This window comes from Diorhabda carinulata, chromosome 1, assembly GCF_026250575.1.
Source record: "Diorhabda carinulata isolate Delta chromosome 1, icDioCari1.1, whole genome shotgun sequence".
Taxonomy (NCBI): Eukaryota; Metazoa; Arthropoda; class Insecta; order Coleoptera; family Chrysomelidae; genus Diorhabda; species Diorhabda carinulata.
Genome location: NC_079460.1, coordinates 39,176,445 through 39,189,567, shown reverse-complemented (window position 1 = coordinate 39,189,567; position 13,123 = coordinate 39,176,445). Strand labels below are relative to the sequence as shown.

The 13,123-nt window shown below is 30.0% G+C and overlaps 4 protein-coding genes across 6 annotated transcripts; 1 reads left to right on the top strand and 3 right to left on the bottom strand.

The window, feature by feature from the left end:
- Nucleotides 1–126: 126 nt before the first annotated feature.
- Nucleotides 127–1,727, bottom strand: LOC130904125 (dihydrofolate reductase). The gene is made up of 4 exons (XM_057816703.1): nucleotides 1,594–1,727; nucleotides 1,225–1,510; nucleotides 327–436; nucleotides 127–273 (listed from the first exon to the last, which is right to left on the bottom strand). Exons 1-4 carry the CDS (start codon nucleotides 1,674–1,676, stop codon nucleotides 189–191), a joined length of 564 nt encoding a protein of 187 aa, XP_057672686.1. The 5' UTR covers nucleotides 1,677–1,727; the 3' UTR covers nucleotides 127–188.
- Nucleotides 1,728–3,018: 1,291 nt separating this feature from the next.
- Nucleotides 3,019–4,922, bottom strand: LOC130904018 (DNA repair protein RAD51 homolog 3). Of its 2 annotated transcripts, none has more exons than XM_057816524.1 (5): nucleotides 4,540–4,922; nucleotides 4,409–4,488; nucleotides 4,178–4,329; nucleotides 3,351–3,476; nucleotides 3,019–3,259 (listed from the first exon to the last, which is right to left on the bottom strand). In XM_057816524.1, the coding sequence occupies exons 1-5, from the start codon at nucleotides 4,773–4,775 to the stop codon at nucleotides 3,071–3,073; spliced, it is 783 nt and encodes a 260-aa protein (XP_057672507.1). In that variant the 5' UTR covers nucleotides 4,776–4,922; the 3' UTR covers nucleotides 3,019–3,070. The 2 variants fall into 2 exon arrangements, with proteins under 2 accessions (XP_057672507.1, XP_057672499.1); XM_057816516.1 differs by having other exon boundaries at nucleotides 4,382–4,488; nucleotides 4,540–4,816.
- On the top strand, nucleotides 4,852–7,915 carry LOC130904007 (beta-1,3-galactosyltransferase 1-like). Of its 2 annotated transcripts, XM_057816503.1 has the most exons (6): nucleotides 4,852–5,239; nucleotides 5,301–5,545; nucleotides 5,635–5,912; nucleotides 6,123–6,271; nucleotides 6,558–6,875; nucleotides 7,728–7,915. In XM_057816503.1, the coding sequence occupies exons 1-5, from the start codon at nucleotides 5,140–5,142 to the stop codon at nucleotides 6,827–6,829; spliced, it is 1,044 nt and encodes a 347-aa protein (XP_057672486.1). In that variant the 5' UTR covers nucleotides 4,852–5,139; the 3' UTR covers nucleotides 6,830–6,875; nucleotides 7,728–7,915. The 2 variants fall into 2 exon arrangements, with proteins under 2 accessions (XP_057672486.1, XP_057672478.1); XM_057816495.1 differs by lacking the exon at nucleotides 7,728–7,915 and having other exon boundaries at nucleotides 4,945–5,239; nucleotides 6,558–6,978.
- An 18-nt stretch (nucleotides 7,916–7,933) lies between these two features.
- On the bottom strand, nucleotides 7,934–9,954 carry LOC130904032 (dihydrofolate reductase-like). The gene is made up of 4 exons (XM_057816537.1): nucleotides 9,802–9,954; nucleotides 8,774–9,056; nucleotides 8,589–8,665; nucleotides 7,934–8,109 (listed from the first exon to the last, which is right to left on the bottom strand). Exons 1-3 carry the CDS (start codon nucleotides 9,876–9,878, stop codon nucleotides 8,615–8,617), a joined length of 411 nt encoding a protein of 136 aa, XP_057672520.1. The 5' UTR covers nucleotides 9,879–9,954; the 3' UTR covers nucleotides 7,934–8,109; nucleotides 8,589–8,614.
- Between the last annotated feature and the right edge of the window lie 3,169 nt (nucleotides 9,955–13,123).

Here is a 13,123-nt window from a genome sequence, read left to right as displayed (position 1 = left end):
TTACTCCAGGAAGATCAATAATATTCCCTTTAGTAAATATATTTTTAAGGAACCTAAGGTTTAGTATGCTGTTGGCGTTAAAAAAAACAAGTTCGAAAGTTTTGTTTATTATTAACACAAAAGAAATCAATTTCAAAAAGTATTTATTTTTATTAAATTTTCTTAGTAACAAAAAGCTTTTTCCAATACTACTTAAATTTCATATTCTGATAGACATTGAATGTAAAATTGATATCTCCTTCTGATTGCACACCTTCTGGAACAGAGTCATCTCTAAAATCAAATAAAAATCAATTTTAGTCCAACATTCTTTGTTAAGTACTTACTTCACTTCTTCCATGTCACTTGGCAATTCAGGGAAAAATGTATCACAATCAAATTCTTTCAAAATTTTAGTTAGATAAAGACGATAAAAATTTTCACATTCTACAGCTTCCTAAAATTGTTAATTTTATTTTTTTTAATCAAACTTCCTTTTAATGAACTGCTATTATACTAAATTGGTTTGGTTGGCCTTAATCTCATGAAACTACATATGTAATATCGTCGATAAATTGTAAAAGTAAACAAAATTTTATTATTGAGTGCAACAGATTTATCATCACAGGTATGTAAAATGAAATGATTAATTAAATGAAAAAACTTCAAACACTAGTTTAAGGTGAGCAGTTGGGATTTATGAAATCATTGATGATAAACACTACTCCAACTCACAATTACAATGTCCTTAAAGCCTTTCACTGGATCACATGGCTCAATAGACCAAACAATCTGAGTGTTTATGTAGTTAAAAATTGGAAGTTATTTTATTGGTTGTTATACATACATTATATCTAAATACATCTCGATAAAAAATGATTTTAATATCAATTTACAAAAGAGCAGAGTTAAAATTTCCAGATTATGAGCAAATCAAACTACAGAAGTTCATTTAATTGAGGGAAAAAGAATAAAATCATTTTTAGGCTATCTAAGAACCTAATTCTGTTCTTAAAAAAGTGAAATTATCATCAATGTGGAAAAGTGGAAAAGATCAATTTTTAATGTGAACTAAGAGCGTATGAAATAGCTTCATAGACTGGAGATAAACTGTTTTTACTAGTTGTCTTTTAGTATCTGAAGTTAATAACTTAGTGAGAGTACCAACAAGCATCAATAGAAAAGACCCAATGTACTAATTTTAATTAGACAAAATCTGTGAAGATCCTACTATTCATGGTTTACCTTATAAACCTGACTTCCACCTATAACCCAAATTCTTTCATAAATATTTTTAAATTCAGGTCCTTCTAATGTGTCTAAACAGGAACGAAAACTTTTAAAGACATATACATCACCATAATCCCTTAGATTTAAATCCGAGCGAGACAATATAAAATTGATTCGACCTTTCAATGGTTTATATTTCTTATGAATCGAATTCCAAGTATTATGTCCCATGATAACAATATTCTTTTTACATGGATCTCGTGTGGTGGTGGTCATTTTAGTGAAATACTCCATTTCTGTTCTTTAAATACAAAAACATCAATGAAAATGATGTAGAAAAATTCTGATATAGAATTGTTTAAAATTAGTTTGTATTTTACTTACTTTAATTTCCATGGTAAATTATTGTTTTTACCAATTCCCATATTTTCGCAAGCTGCAGCTATTACATTTAACTTTAGCGCCATAGCAACGCTTTTACTTTAACTTAACCTAACTTGCTGAATGTTTTTGGTAATAATGCTTCTTCGTTTTATTGGCCTTATTCTAAGATTGACACCTAGCAAAATACATATCACGTTCATTGATAAAATCATTTATACCCTAGCCGATAGGCTCTTTTGTTTGTTTTTTTTTTCAAAAGAAACCCTCTGTATATGGTAATTTCATTTATGTAAAACTCCTATATGGACAGTTGGTATGGGAAAAACCGTCCCAACGTTACGGTACCGACAATATTCATTTTCTTTCTCGTTCAAGACACTTTATATATACTGCGCATGCTTGAGAATGCGCAAATCCGAGCTAGAGCCTCGGTGGATAGAGAAACCGTTATCATTCTGTCTTTCTTAGTCGGAACAGCTTCCACGTATAGAAATTGTCCATATAGTAGTATTACATATATAGTGTAATTTATATAAATTACGATGTTGATAATCATAGAAAAACCCACAAAACTAAAGCAATCAAAATCAAAGTTTTTAAACGAAATTTAAATTTAAAATTTTCACAACTTTCTGAAACTAATAAAAATCTTTTTTTAGTCAGAGTCCGCAATCAGCTGATCAATCTGACCCAGAATCAAACTAAACAACAATCGACTGTATGTGTCTTTTAAGACGAGCCAAACCCAACAAATTCCTTCCCGTTCCATTAGAGCAACTTCTGAATGATAAACCAGCATTTATTTACCAGAAGTGGTTCAAGAAATCAGGGAAACCAATCGTAGAATACGAATAATTCTCCACCACGACAATGCGAGCTCTCACACATCAGTTCAAAGAAAAACGTTTTTGACCAGTCAAAACATTGAACTGATGAGTGATCCGCTATATGGTTGTTGGGTGGCACCCAGTGATTTCTTCTTATTCCCACAGATCAAAAATAAATTTCGTTTTCTACACCTAAATCACATATTTTGAAGGTACCTCAATCGAAATGGAAGCCATATCCAATTATATATATTTGTTTTTATTTGTCTGTTTCAAAACTTAAGTAACAACCCTCGTACTGTTTGGCTCTGATTACCGATTTATGTACAATTAAAAAACAGAAATCTTCAACTGGAAATATTTTGATTTTATAAATAATTTTTATTATATAAGTAACTACTAAATTTTGTTGGTATTGAGTTTTTCCTAAGCTACCAGGTTTTTACACCTGGGTATTTTTTTCTCATAAAATTTGCTGCAATTGCACTTCCCTTTTGATTTAGTTTGATTAATTGTCATGATTTGCAAATATTTTAGTTTTTTAAGAACTTTTATAAAAATATATAATACTAATATATAAATTAATAATAAGAGAATAATCAGAATAATTTATTTGAACATTTGTTGTTCTGATTTGAAAAAATTCATTATTAAATTTGAAAAGAAACTTCACATTCACTGTGTAATAAACTTTTTTCTAATTTTGCCTTGAAAATGGAACCAATTTTAGTAAAAGATATTCTTGAATTAACTAGGTGATAAAAACTGTCACCCAAAGATGCTGTAGTGTATGTTTCATTTTTGTTTATTCTCGTTGTAGGAAAGTTTGTAATAATCACCTAGAAGAAAAAACACTTTTAGAAGATACTATTTGGTTAAGCAGCTACAAAAAGTTTTACGTTTTTCCAAAATTACAAAACCGATACTTACAATCACATTGTACTTATCAGCCAAATATGACATTTGTTTAAAAAACTCATTGATAGCTTCAAATCTTTCTCTAACTTCTAAACATCTCAAAACAAATGTAATGCTATTGACAACTATCAATGAAACCTAAAAATATTCAATATTAAAATTACAAAATTATGTTGCCAATAAAATGCTTCTTCTCTCAAACATAGATTTAATAACAATTATATTAGTCTGTAGAAATATTTTTTTAGTATAATAATGAGTTTTCATTATTGTCTGCCATATATTATGAGCCCCTCAATCGAGTATGTAGAAAGTGTCATTATCATAATTACTTAATTTGACATTTTTGAGTTTTTTATATTTTATCAGGAAAATGTGACAATAAATGAAATGCACGTCTTCAGAATCTGTTGAAATAGCTAAATTCCAGTATTAAAACAATTATTCCAATAAAATCCCTCATATCATGTTGTTTTTTCAAATCTATCAATAAATAGTGAGGATATAAATAATGCTTTTTTGTTACATAAAACATAAATTATATTTATGCTTTCAGAGAAAAGATTAGAATAGAATTTGCGGTCTTAGTAATTTCTCTCAAATTACAATACCTTGGCAGTAAACTTCTGAGCTCAACACATAAGAATTTTCTAATCCTAGAATTAGAGGTGTCTCTTCTATTTATAGATTTATTGTCAAAACATTACACAAAGAAGTGATTTTTCATATTAAGTTCATACATATGGACATTTTAATATTTGTTATTTGGGCATTTATATCCTAATTTCTAATTTTGATTTTTTCAATGAATATAAAGACAAATTAGTTCATATACTTACATTTTTTCCCTGCAAAAATAATTCCAATTCAAAAATGCATCCCATTAATTGTGTGAAATTATTAACTTTTGTATAATATATATGTTTCAAAATAGAATTAACATTAAACTTGCCTACATCTAAATATTTTTTAGTAAAGTCGGAAGCGAGATCTGAAAAAAAAAATAATAATTTTACAGTAATGTGTATTGGTTTATATACTACCTTTTACTTTTTCAATGGAAAAATTACCAGTTGTGTCTATATAAAAGGCCTCTTTTTCTAATCCACCCAAATTTCTAGGTAACTGAACTGATATGCAAAAACGTAAACTAAAATTGAGAAAACTTAGTATTTGGAACTTGGTTGAATGAAGTATTCACCATATTATAGTAGTGGATTCAGAATAACCAGTAAATTCAATAATCCTTTTTGGAATGAGTACATTTTTTAAAATACTATCCAAATTTTCTAAATAGCTTAACAGGCAATAATTTGAAAGTTCCTCCTTATAAATATCGAAAGCAGATTTATAAGTATTTTTATTCACAACATTTTTTGTTAGATTCTGAAAATTATGAAATGAATGCAAAAATAAAAATTTCTTGTGCCCATTCATTTTGGTTAAATTATGACAAAAACATTACTTATTGTCAAGCAACCTGCAAGGATACTAAACGTACTAGTATTTAAATATTTAATAATTGAAAAAATTGGAACAGATTATTGCAATGTATGAGTGGTTATCGCCTAACATAAAATTATAACTCAAATACCAAACAAATAGTAATCATATATTGAGGTTAGGTTATGTCTAGATGGTTTATCTCATATATCAACCACATCCCACGCACCCCATCTACTAAACATAAATGTATACTTGAGGATCATTAAAAAATGAGTAGTATAGTATAATTTATAACTCTGTTTTATAGAATGAGAGAAATCTAAATTTGTTTACGACAGTCTCTAGTCTTGAAAATATGATTTGCATGAAAACATCTAAAACTAAAATTACATCGTCTGTGGTGTTGATAATTTGTGTCATTCATCTTTTGGAATTTCTTTTATTTGAACACGAAGGTAATCATTCTATTATATCTATTGTAATAATTGTAACTCTCTATTTTTCCTTTTCTTATAGTGGATGGTTGGAATAGAAACTCTGTAAGAAATATTAGTTATTACTTTACTGAAAATTTAGCAGAAGTAATTCCTAAACATTTTTGTAAAAGTAATATAAAGCTTTTAATTATTGTAACATCTGCAGTTTCAAACGTGAATGAAAGACAGGCTATAAGGGAGACATGGGGAAGTGAGAAAACAGTTCTTGGTCAAGATATTTCAATATTATTTTTTCTTGGTAATTCATTAGATCCATCCGTACAGGTAAATACAGGGTTCTAATGATTGATTTAAACATTGTTGAATAAATCCTCAAACATTATCTGCAATTATTATGCTTAAATATATTATAGGATGCAGTACTTGCGGAAAGCTACCAATATGATGATATTATTCAAGAAAAATTTATAGACTCTTACTATAATTTAACATTAAAATCTGCACTCGCTATGAAACTAATAGCACATAATTGTATTGGAAAGGCAGAGTATTTGTTAAAAATTGATGATGATATGTTTCTACAAACTACTAAATTGATGGAGATAATTATTGCTAGAAAAACATCTACAAATGTTTTGATAGGAAAAATGATATGTGATGCGAATCCAATTAAAGATCCCTTCAGTAAATGGTAAGCTTAAACTAATGTCTTCCCAATTAGGATTTGATTGTATTTTACACGTTACTGTAATGTGTTTAACATTACTTCAGTCTATTATATAAATATAGTCGTCTTATTAAAGTAAAACAAAGTTACAAGATGATTACTATAATTAAGTTTATTCTTGAATTACTTCTTTTTTTCACAAAACATTTAGTGTGTGACTAAATCTGATTGTAGGTATTGTCCATCATACATGTTTAACAAAACTTATTATCCCAATTTTTTATCTGGAACTGGGTATTTAATGTCAATGGATGTTACTAAAAGATTAATTGATGCAGCAATAAGGACACCTTTGATACATTTGGAGGATGTTTATTTGACAGGTGAATTTTGTTGAGCCTCACCAGGTATATAGAAAGTTGTATTGTAACGGTATAGGTATTTGAGGTAATGCTGATTAACTAGTTTACTAATACTCATAATTACAAAAATACATTCCTTGGCCCATCAAATCCAGCCAGAAGGATCAAATAGTGATAACTTGTGTTTATGGGTGTTAGTGTACTGTTAGTAAATAATGTGTTCAGTATGATAATAATTAATAATCATTGAAATGTAGAAAAGCTGTTTTAGGATATGCGAGTAATTGTAGATATTTTTCATTTATAGGTATTTGTGCTGAAAAAGCAGGTGTTTTTCCTGTGCATGATTCAAGATTCACAAGTATGTTATTAGATGATGAACCTTGTATCTACAAGGACCTTATTACCATGCATCAATTTCCACCAGAGAGAATGAGAGCTGCATTTAGTTCATTAAAGAATTCTAGTCATTTAGAAAAATGTAGCAGTTATGTGAAAATGTTTAATGTCCAGCAATGGATAATAAAAAATATATTTACCCCATTTGCAAGGTCAAAAAGGAAAAGAATTTGTGAATAGTCATAGGAATCTGAAACGTTTGAAAAAATAAAATGCAGCAAAAAGTGTATGTTAATTTTCTGAAGCAAATTTATTTTTTTATTATTGTTCTATGTATGAATTCAAATGAATTTCATGAAATTCAAATAAATTTTATAGTAAAAAACCAATTTTAGCCCATTTTTTCTTACTACATTTTTATTTGTTTTCAGGTTTTCTTCTAAATATTTTTGTGCATTGTGTAGTTGAAAATGTCTGAAATAAGTTTATTATAGTCATTATATCATTTGCAATCAGAAATAATGCCGTTACGTCAGTATTCAAATTTTCATCTAGACAACAACTAAGTAAATAGACGGGATGATCTGCTATTCACTGATTGCATATCTCACCATCAACATATTTACCATCCCCACAAATTTGTATGACACATCATGTCTTCTCAAAATCTTCGAGCCATAATCCATTGCTTCCAAATAAGTTTTTGATGTTGAGCTGTTAAGCAAATTTCTGCTCTTTAACTTACTTACGGTAACTTACCACTTACTGGAATGTTTTGAGTTTTACACTGCTTGATCCAATCCACGAGGCACCAACTCTTCCATGTCCTTCATAACACTCCGTTTCACTTGACTAAATCGACTGTGAAATTTCGTACTTCCCACACATATCTTTCAATTTCTGCATTTGGCATGTCGTTTATGAAAACATGTTTCGACTGTATTGTTCTAAGACGAAGGAAGGAACTGCTTATAAACAAATAAACTCACTTACACAGGTAGCAGAGGTATTGTATTCCTTATATCTATATTTACTTATATAAGTTCCTTATATCAAGGTTTCTCACTCTGAATATTTTGTCAAATGACATGATTTTTTTTTTTGAGTTTCGTCACGTAATAATTTCCTTTTTTTTCAGCTTTGTTGGATGTAGATGAATTAACTAGAAAGTTTGCTTGAGCCCTGTATAAGATTTACCATATTGCATTCTGATATTATTTTCATAGGTTTGCCAGGGAGCAGGCTCAATAAACTTAAATGCGAAAGTACAGGACATACCTAATTGCATAGTTCACAAAGTTTTCAATTGAGAGATATTTCAATCATTCAATAGAAATGCTGTAGTCTTTTTTATCACAATTTTATTCCAAAAATAAATACAAAACTGTCATAAACTTATTTAGAACATTCATATCAAAACCCAGAACACAAAAACATTTATTAACAATTAACGCTTCCTTTCATAAACTTTGCATGAATAGGGATTGTACTCTTGAGATTGCTAGTGGTCATATCAGTTCCTAAAATCAAATTTTAACGATTTTACTTGAATGTATTTATATACCAAGATAGTCTTTGCTGATTAGCTAGAACAGATATCCAATATATTTGGAATTGCAACAAATAGTCAAAATGTAAAAATATGCGCAAAGTCATAAAAATCTTAATAATTACTTTTAACCGAGAATTATGGTCTTAGAATTCTTTTATTTTAGAAATATTATCAAATCCATAAGATTCAAAAATCAATATACAATTTGACGCGTTAAATAAATATGAAGGTGTTGATTCTGGTTGCTATTCAAATTGTATGTCTTATAGATGTTTAAAATCACGTCATCAGGAACTAACCTATAAAATTCAACTTCATAACGCCTTAACCTAAAAAAATTAATGTCAGTCATAATCTAATAAATAAAAATTCCCAACAATTTGGTTAACAACAAGAATCAACACTTCATAGTATGTTATTTTTCACAATTCCCCTTGCCACACTTACGGAAGCATTTTCAATTGATCCTTTTACTAAATCCTGGTGAAAAATACACGCTGAAAGTATTCACATTCTACAGCATCCTAAAAATTATTATTTATATGAATGGTTATGGTCATTTAGCGCACCCTCTTGTATTGCTCAAATTTTAATTAAATGACAACTTAGAGAAGAAAGAAATGTATATTCACCTTGAATAGTTTCTGGCCTCCTATTACCCAAACTTTTTCATATTTATATTGAAAATTTCTTTTTTTCAATGTTGCGAAACAGGAATTCAGAGACCTGAATACACGTGCTCCAGCGTTTAGTATGTCATCATCTGTATGAGACACCACAAAAGTGATTCGATTTGGTAGCGGTCTACAATTTATTGGAAGTTTATGCCAAGTGGCAAGATCCATAATTACAACATTTTGTTTTCGAGGATCAAGAGTAAAGGTCGTCATTCTATGAAAATCCTCCACTTCAATCCTATAACGAAAACAAAAAGTTTACATATACATTTTTATATTGAAAGATTTATTATTTATCAGGAATTTATTGTCATTGAATCTACAAGGTGGTCCAGAATCATAAACATATATTAATTTCTAGAACTCTCGTGAGTTCCAAGACACACTTGGGTAGGGGGAAATCAAATAGCAGACATAGTTGCTAAAATAGTAGAACCTAAACATATATGTAATACTCCTATATGAACAGTTATAGGTATAGGAAAAAACGTCCCTACGTTACGGAACCGACAATATTCATTTTCTTTCTCGTTCGAGACACTTTATATATACTGCGCATGCTTGAGAATGCGTAGAACCGAGCTGGAACCTCGGAGGATCGAGAAACCGTCACCATTCTGTCTTTCTTAGTCGGAACAGCTTCCACGTATAGAAATTGTCCATTAGAATTATTACATATGTGAACCTACCCCTTCGATGGAATCTGCAGCAGGACAATAGTGAAACCATTGTATATTCTTTACACAATGATTATACGTACATACATCATCAACAATAAAATTCAAAAAACACTTTTATGTTATGACGTAAAATTACTTTATATCGCGGATTCTATAAGAAACTATCATCACTAATAAAATTTTGAGAAAATCTTTTACATTATTATGTAAAATCACTTTGATCGTAAGCTGCGTTTATCAAATCTATATTTCACTTTCAAAAAGATCTAAAGGAATACAAAAAAGTATCATTAAATTACTCACTGTTGTGACCATCTCCAGCCATTCATTTCGCTAATCGCGCGTTCATTAATTGAAGAGGCGACAATATTCAACTCCATAACGTAAATTAGTCTTTTAATTGCACTTAGATTTTCAAATTCAAAGCTTTCGTCTAAGATCAACACACTGACACGCAACGATATTTTTGTCAGAATGACAGTAGCGTTGCACATAAGAAAATTGAATTTTCTAGAAAAACAGTTTCAGGAAGGTGAAATGGATCATATTTTCTATTCTGTTAGGTGCAATATATTTTAATAATGATATTTATGATAGAAAAACTAGTTCACATTTTCAAAGTGGTCAATTCATCAATTGGAAAGTTAAAATGAAATTGTTTATTGAAAAATGACGGATAATCATTCTATAGAGGGCCACGTATACACAAAAAAGAAGATTTGTACTTTTATAAAGGTGATGTTAAGGGGAAAAGAGAAGAAGTATCTCATATGGGAGGGAAGTTGAAAAAAAAACATGCACAATAAATATTCCAGAATGACGCTGTGTAAACATATACCCGATGTGGCGCTCCTATCTAAGGATGAATACTTACATCATAAACTACTTTTACATATTACGTTATATCTTAACTACTCATAGAAAAAATAATAATTATTATTATTATGTCAACACAATTTGAAATCTGGACCACGCATGCGTTTATTATCAACCTAATGTGAGCATGTGGAAGAATTCATACGCAAAACTTGACTTGCGATTTAGTTCTATACAAAGATTATATACTCGATAGATCTGTCACTCTGTATAAAAATTTGACGACAAAGTTTGATCCTAGCTCCGTACCAAGAAAAAATATTTCTATAATCAAAGATTTGATCTAAGGTTCATATCCATGCTAATTTCGCGGGAAATTTGAAAATAACTCCAGTAATTTTAAAATGTTGGAAGGTAGTTGTCGCATCGAATTGTGAATGAAACAAAAGTATTATGCAAAATACTTTCATTTTGCTGACATTTCAAATTCAAATATTGTTGTTTACAAGAAAATATAAATACCTGAAATGAAAATGCTGTTAAAATGAAGTATTTTAAAAAATATTTTGGTTTCATTTACAATTTATGTGACAACCAGGTTCGACCATCTAAATTTCACAATTAAATGGTTTACATAAGATATTTGAGACTTTTAAATAATTTCTTCGCCACTGAACCTGCCACACAAGGAGTGACAAGATCTAATCCTGTATATTTGGAGCTTCTATTGAATGGTTTATAAATTGGGACATTGACTATTGGAGGAAATAGCAATTCTTTTCCTCTGCATAACTTTTCACTAGGATTCATAAGAGGTTTATTGTCACAGTAAATATAAGCAGGGCCGCTCCGAGGTCAGAAGGCTCCCGAGCAGTGTTGCCAGAGCTAGTACAATTGTACAATTTTAGTACATTTTAGTCCATTTTATACGCTAGTACATTTTTCCTTTTTTCTAATACATTTCCCTTGCGTTCGCAAATATAAAGTTAATTTATATTTTCGTTTAATAAAATAAACTAGAAATTGTACTAGATTGTAACAATAATTAGAAAACAGAGCCAAGTTGATTTATATTTATATCGTGAGATTTTTGTACTGCATTGTTAATTTTATCGGTAAATTTTATATAAATTTTTCATCCTTAAAATAATAATTGACACAGTCTATAACATTTTTGGAAAAAAAAAATTTAATTTTAACTTATGTTTATACATCTTTCTATAATTTTATTAATTTTGTTTGAAGTTGGTACAATCTAGTACATTTTCTAGTTCAATTTTTACATTCAGCTTTTAAATTGTGGCAACACTGCTCCCGAGCGGGATTTTCAATGGCGCCCTCCTCCCACCCAACCATCTGAAAAACCATGATCATTTGGCCCAAATGTAGCAAAAAATTTACCATTGAAAAACTTTGAAACAATTAATAATAATAAATATTATTAATTTTAAATCCTAATAATATTATTTTCACTGTGAACATAGACTAATTCTCGAAACACGTGGCAGTATATGGCAATACAAATATGAAAATAAAAGGCCATTCTGGTTATTTCAACATAAATTATTTGACCTTTTTCTTTATGTTTTTGCCTTGACTTCTGCAGTGCTATAATTGTTGTATTTCTAGGTAAGAAAGTATTTTACAAAAAACCACTAATTTTGTTTTTTTTTTGGCTCTAGCAAATGATGAAAGAATGTCTTTAAAGTCCAATTTTTTGGCAAACTCATTTTCTATAGATATAATAGCCAAGGCATTTAACCTTTCCTGGCTCATAGTGGAGCGAAGGTAGGTTTTAATATGTTTTAGTTTGCTAAAACTTGGCTCAGCACTCACCACAGTCAGGGGGATGGTCAGCATGATACGTAGAGCAATCCACAAATTAGTAAATAGGTCCTTTTGGTTTGGTTTTAGAGATAATGACTGAACATGTTCACTAACTATGCAGTAGGTACCGTTTCGTTGATCCTGCAAAAATTGTGTAAATCCGCTGAATTACTCCAAACAGTGAGGTTGACTTCACAGAAGACCTTGCACCATCAGATACTACAAGATTTAAACTATGACTGGTACACGGTGTAAATGAAGCCCGGGGATATTCTTTCAAGACTCTAGCCTGAACACCTTTGTTAATTCCGGCCATATTAGTAAAAACTGCTAATTCTGATGCAAAATAATTGAGAGTCATTGAGAAGCTGACTTATTCAATTCAGCATCAAACATAATAAATTTAAATGTTAAGGTTTCCTTTGCTAATATAATAATCTATTTGTGTTTCTGTGGAAATTATGGTTTGAATTCGTCTGCTAAAATATAATATTTTAGCGTCTCTAGTTTTGAATTTGAATGTACTTAACTGTTAAGTTTTTCCTTAATCCATTCCAATATGTTTACTTCCATTTGAATATCCATTTTCTTGATTGGAAGATGCTTTTTTAAAAATATCTCAATACATTTCATATGAAACGATATCCATTGAAATTTTTGTTGAAGGCTCTATGGAGACCCCAGCTTGGTGACAGAATCAGATGGCTAGGCCACTTGGAGCGTCTGAGGAAATGGGGGTGCGCAAAGTGTACCGGCATAAGTCCAAGGCCAGATGATGTCGAAGAGCATCTTCATCAGCTAGGTGTGAGGGGGTGGAGACGAGGAGCGTTGGACCGTGATAACTGGAGGAATGGGGTGGACGAGACTAAGGCTCCTTTAGGGCCGTAGTGCCAGTGGTAGTAGTAATTTTTGTAAAAGCGAGTAGAGGAATTTGTTTCAAACATTTTATAGCAATTTATGAATCTCTTACTTCAACCTAAAA

Excerpts from the sequence above, each read along its gene's own strand:
- LOC130904032 (XM_057816537.1), bottom strand. The coding sequence starts at position 9,878 with ATGGAGTTGAATATTGTCGCCTCTTCAATTAATGAACGCGCGATTAGC. Across the intron at positions 9,057-9,801 it reads GGCTGGAGATGGTCACAACA|GATTGAAGTGGAGGATTTTC; the intron begins GTGAGTAATTTA and ends TTTTCGTTATAG. Across the intron at positions 8,666-8,773 it reads GAGGCCAGAAACTATTCAAG|GATGCTGTAGAATGTGAATA; the intron begins GTGAATATACAT and ends AATAATTTTTAG.
- LOC130904125 (XM_057816703.1), bottom strand. The coding sequence starts at position 1,676 with ATGGCGCTAAAGTTAAATGTAATAGCTGCAGCTTGCGAAAATATGGGA. Across the intron at positions 1,511-1,593 it reads AATTTACCATGGAAATTAAA|AACAGAAATGGAGTATTTCA; the intron begins GTAAGTAAAATA and ends TTGTATTTAAAG. Across the intron at positions 274-326 it reads AGTGACATGGAAGAAGTGAA|AGATGACTCTGTTCCAGAAG; the intron begins GTAAGTACTTAA and ends ATTTGATTTTAG.
- LOC130904007 (XM_057816503.1), top strand. The coding sequence starts at position 5,140 with ATGATTTGCATGAAAACATCTAAAACTAAAATTACATCGTCTGTGGTG. Across the intron at positions 5,546-5,634 it reads CATTAGATCCATCCGTACAG|GATGCAGTACTTGCGGAAAG; the intron begins GTAAATACAGGG and ends AATATATTATAG. Across the intron at positions 6,272-6,557 it reads GGAGGATGTTTATTTGACAG|GTATTTGTGCTGAAAAAGCA; the intron begins GTGAATTTTGTT and ends TTTCATTTATAG.
- LOC130904018 (XM_057816516.1), bottom strand. The coding sequence starts at position 4,775 with ATGAATGGGCACAAGAAATTTTTATTTTTGCATTCATTTCATAATTTT. Across the intron at positions 4,330-4,381 it reads TTCCATTGAAAAAGTAAAAG|ATCTCGCTTCCGACTTTACT; the intron begins GTAGTATATAAA and ends TTTTTTTTTCAG. Across the intron at positions 3,260-3,350 it reads CTGATAAGTACAATGTGATT|GTGATTATTACAAACTTTCC; the intron begins GTAAGTATCGGT and ends TTTTTCTTCTAG.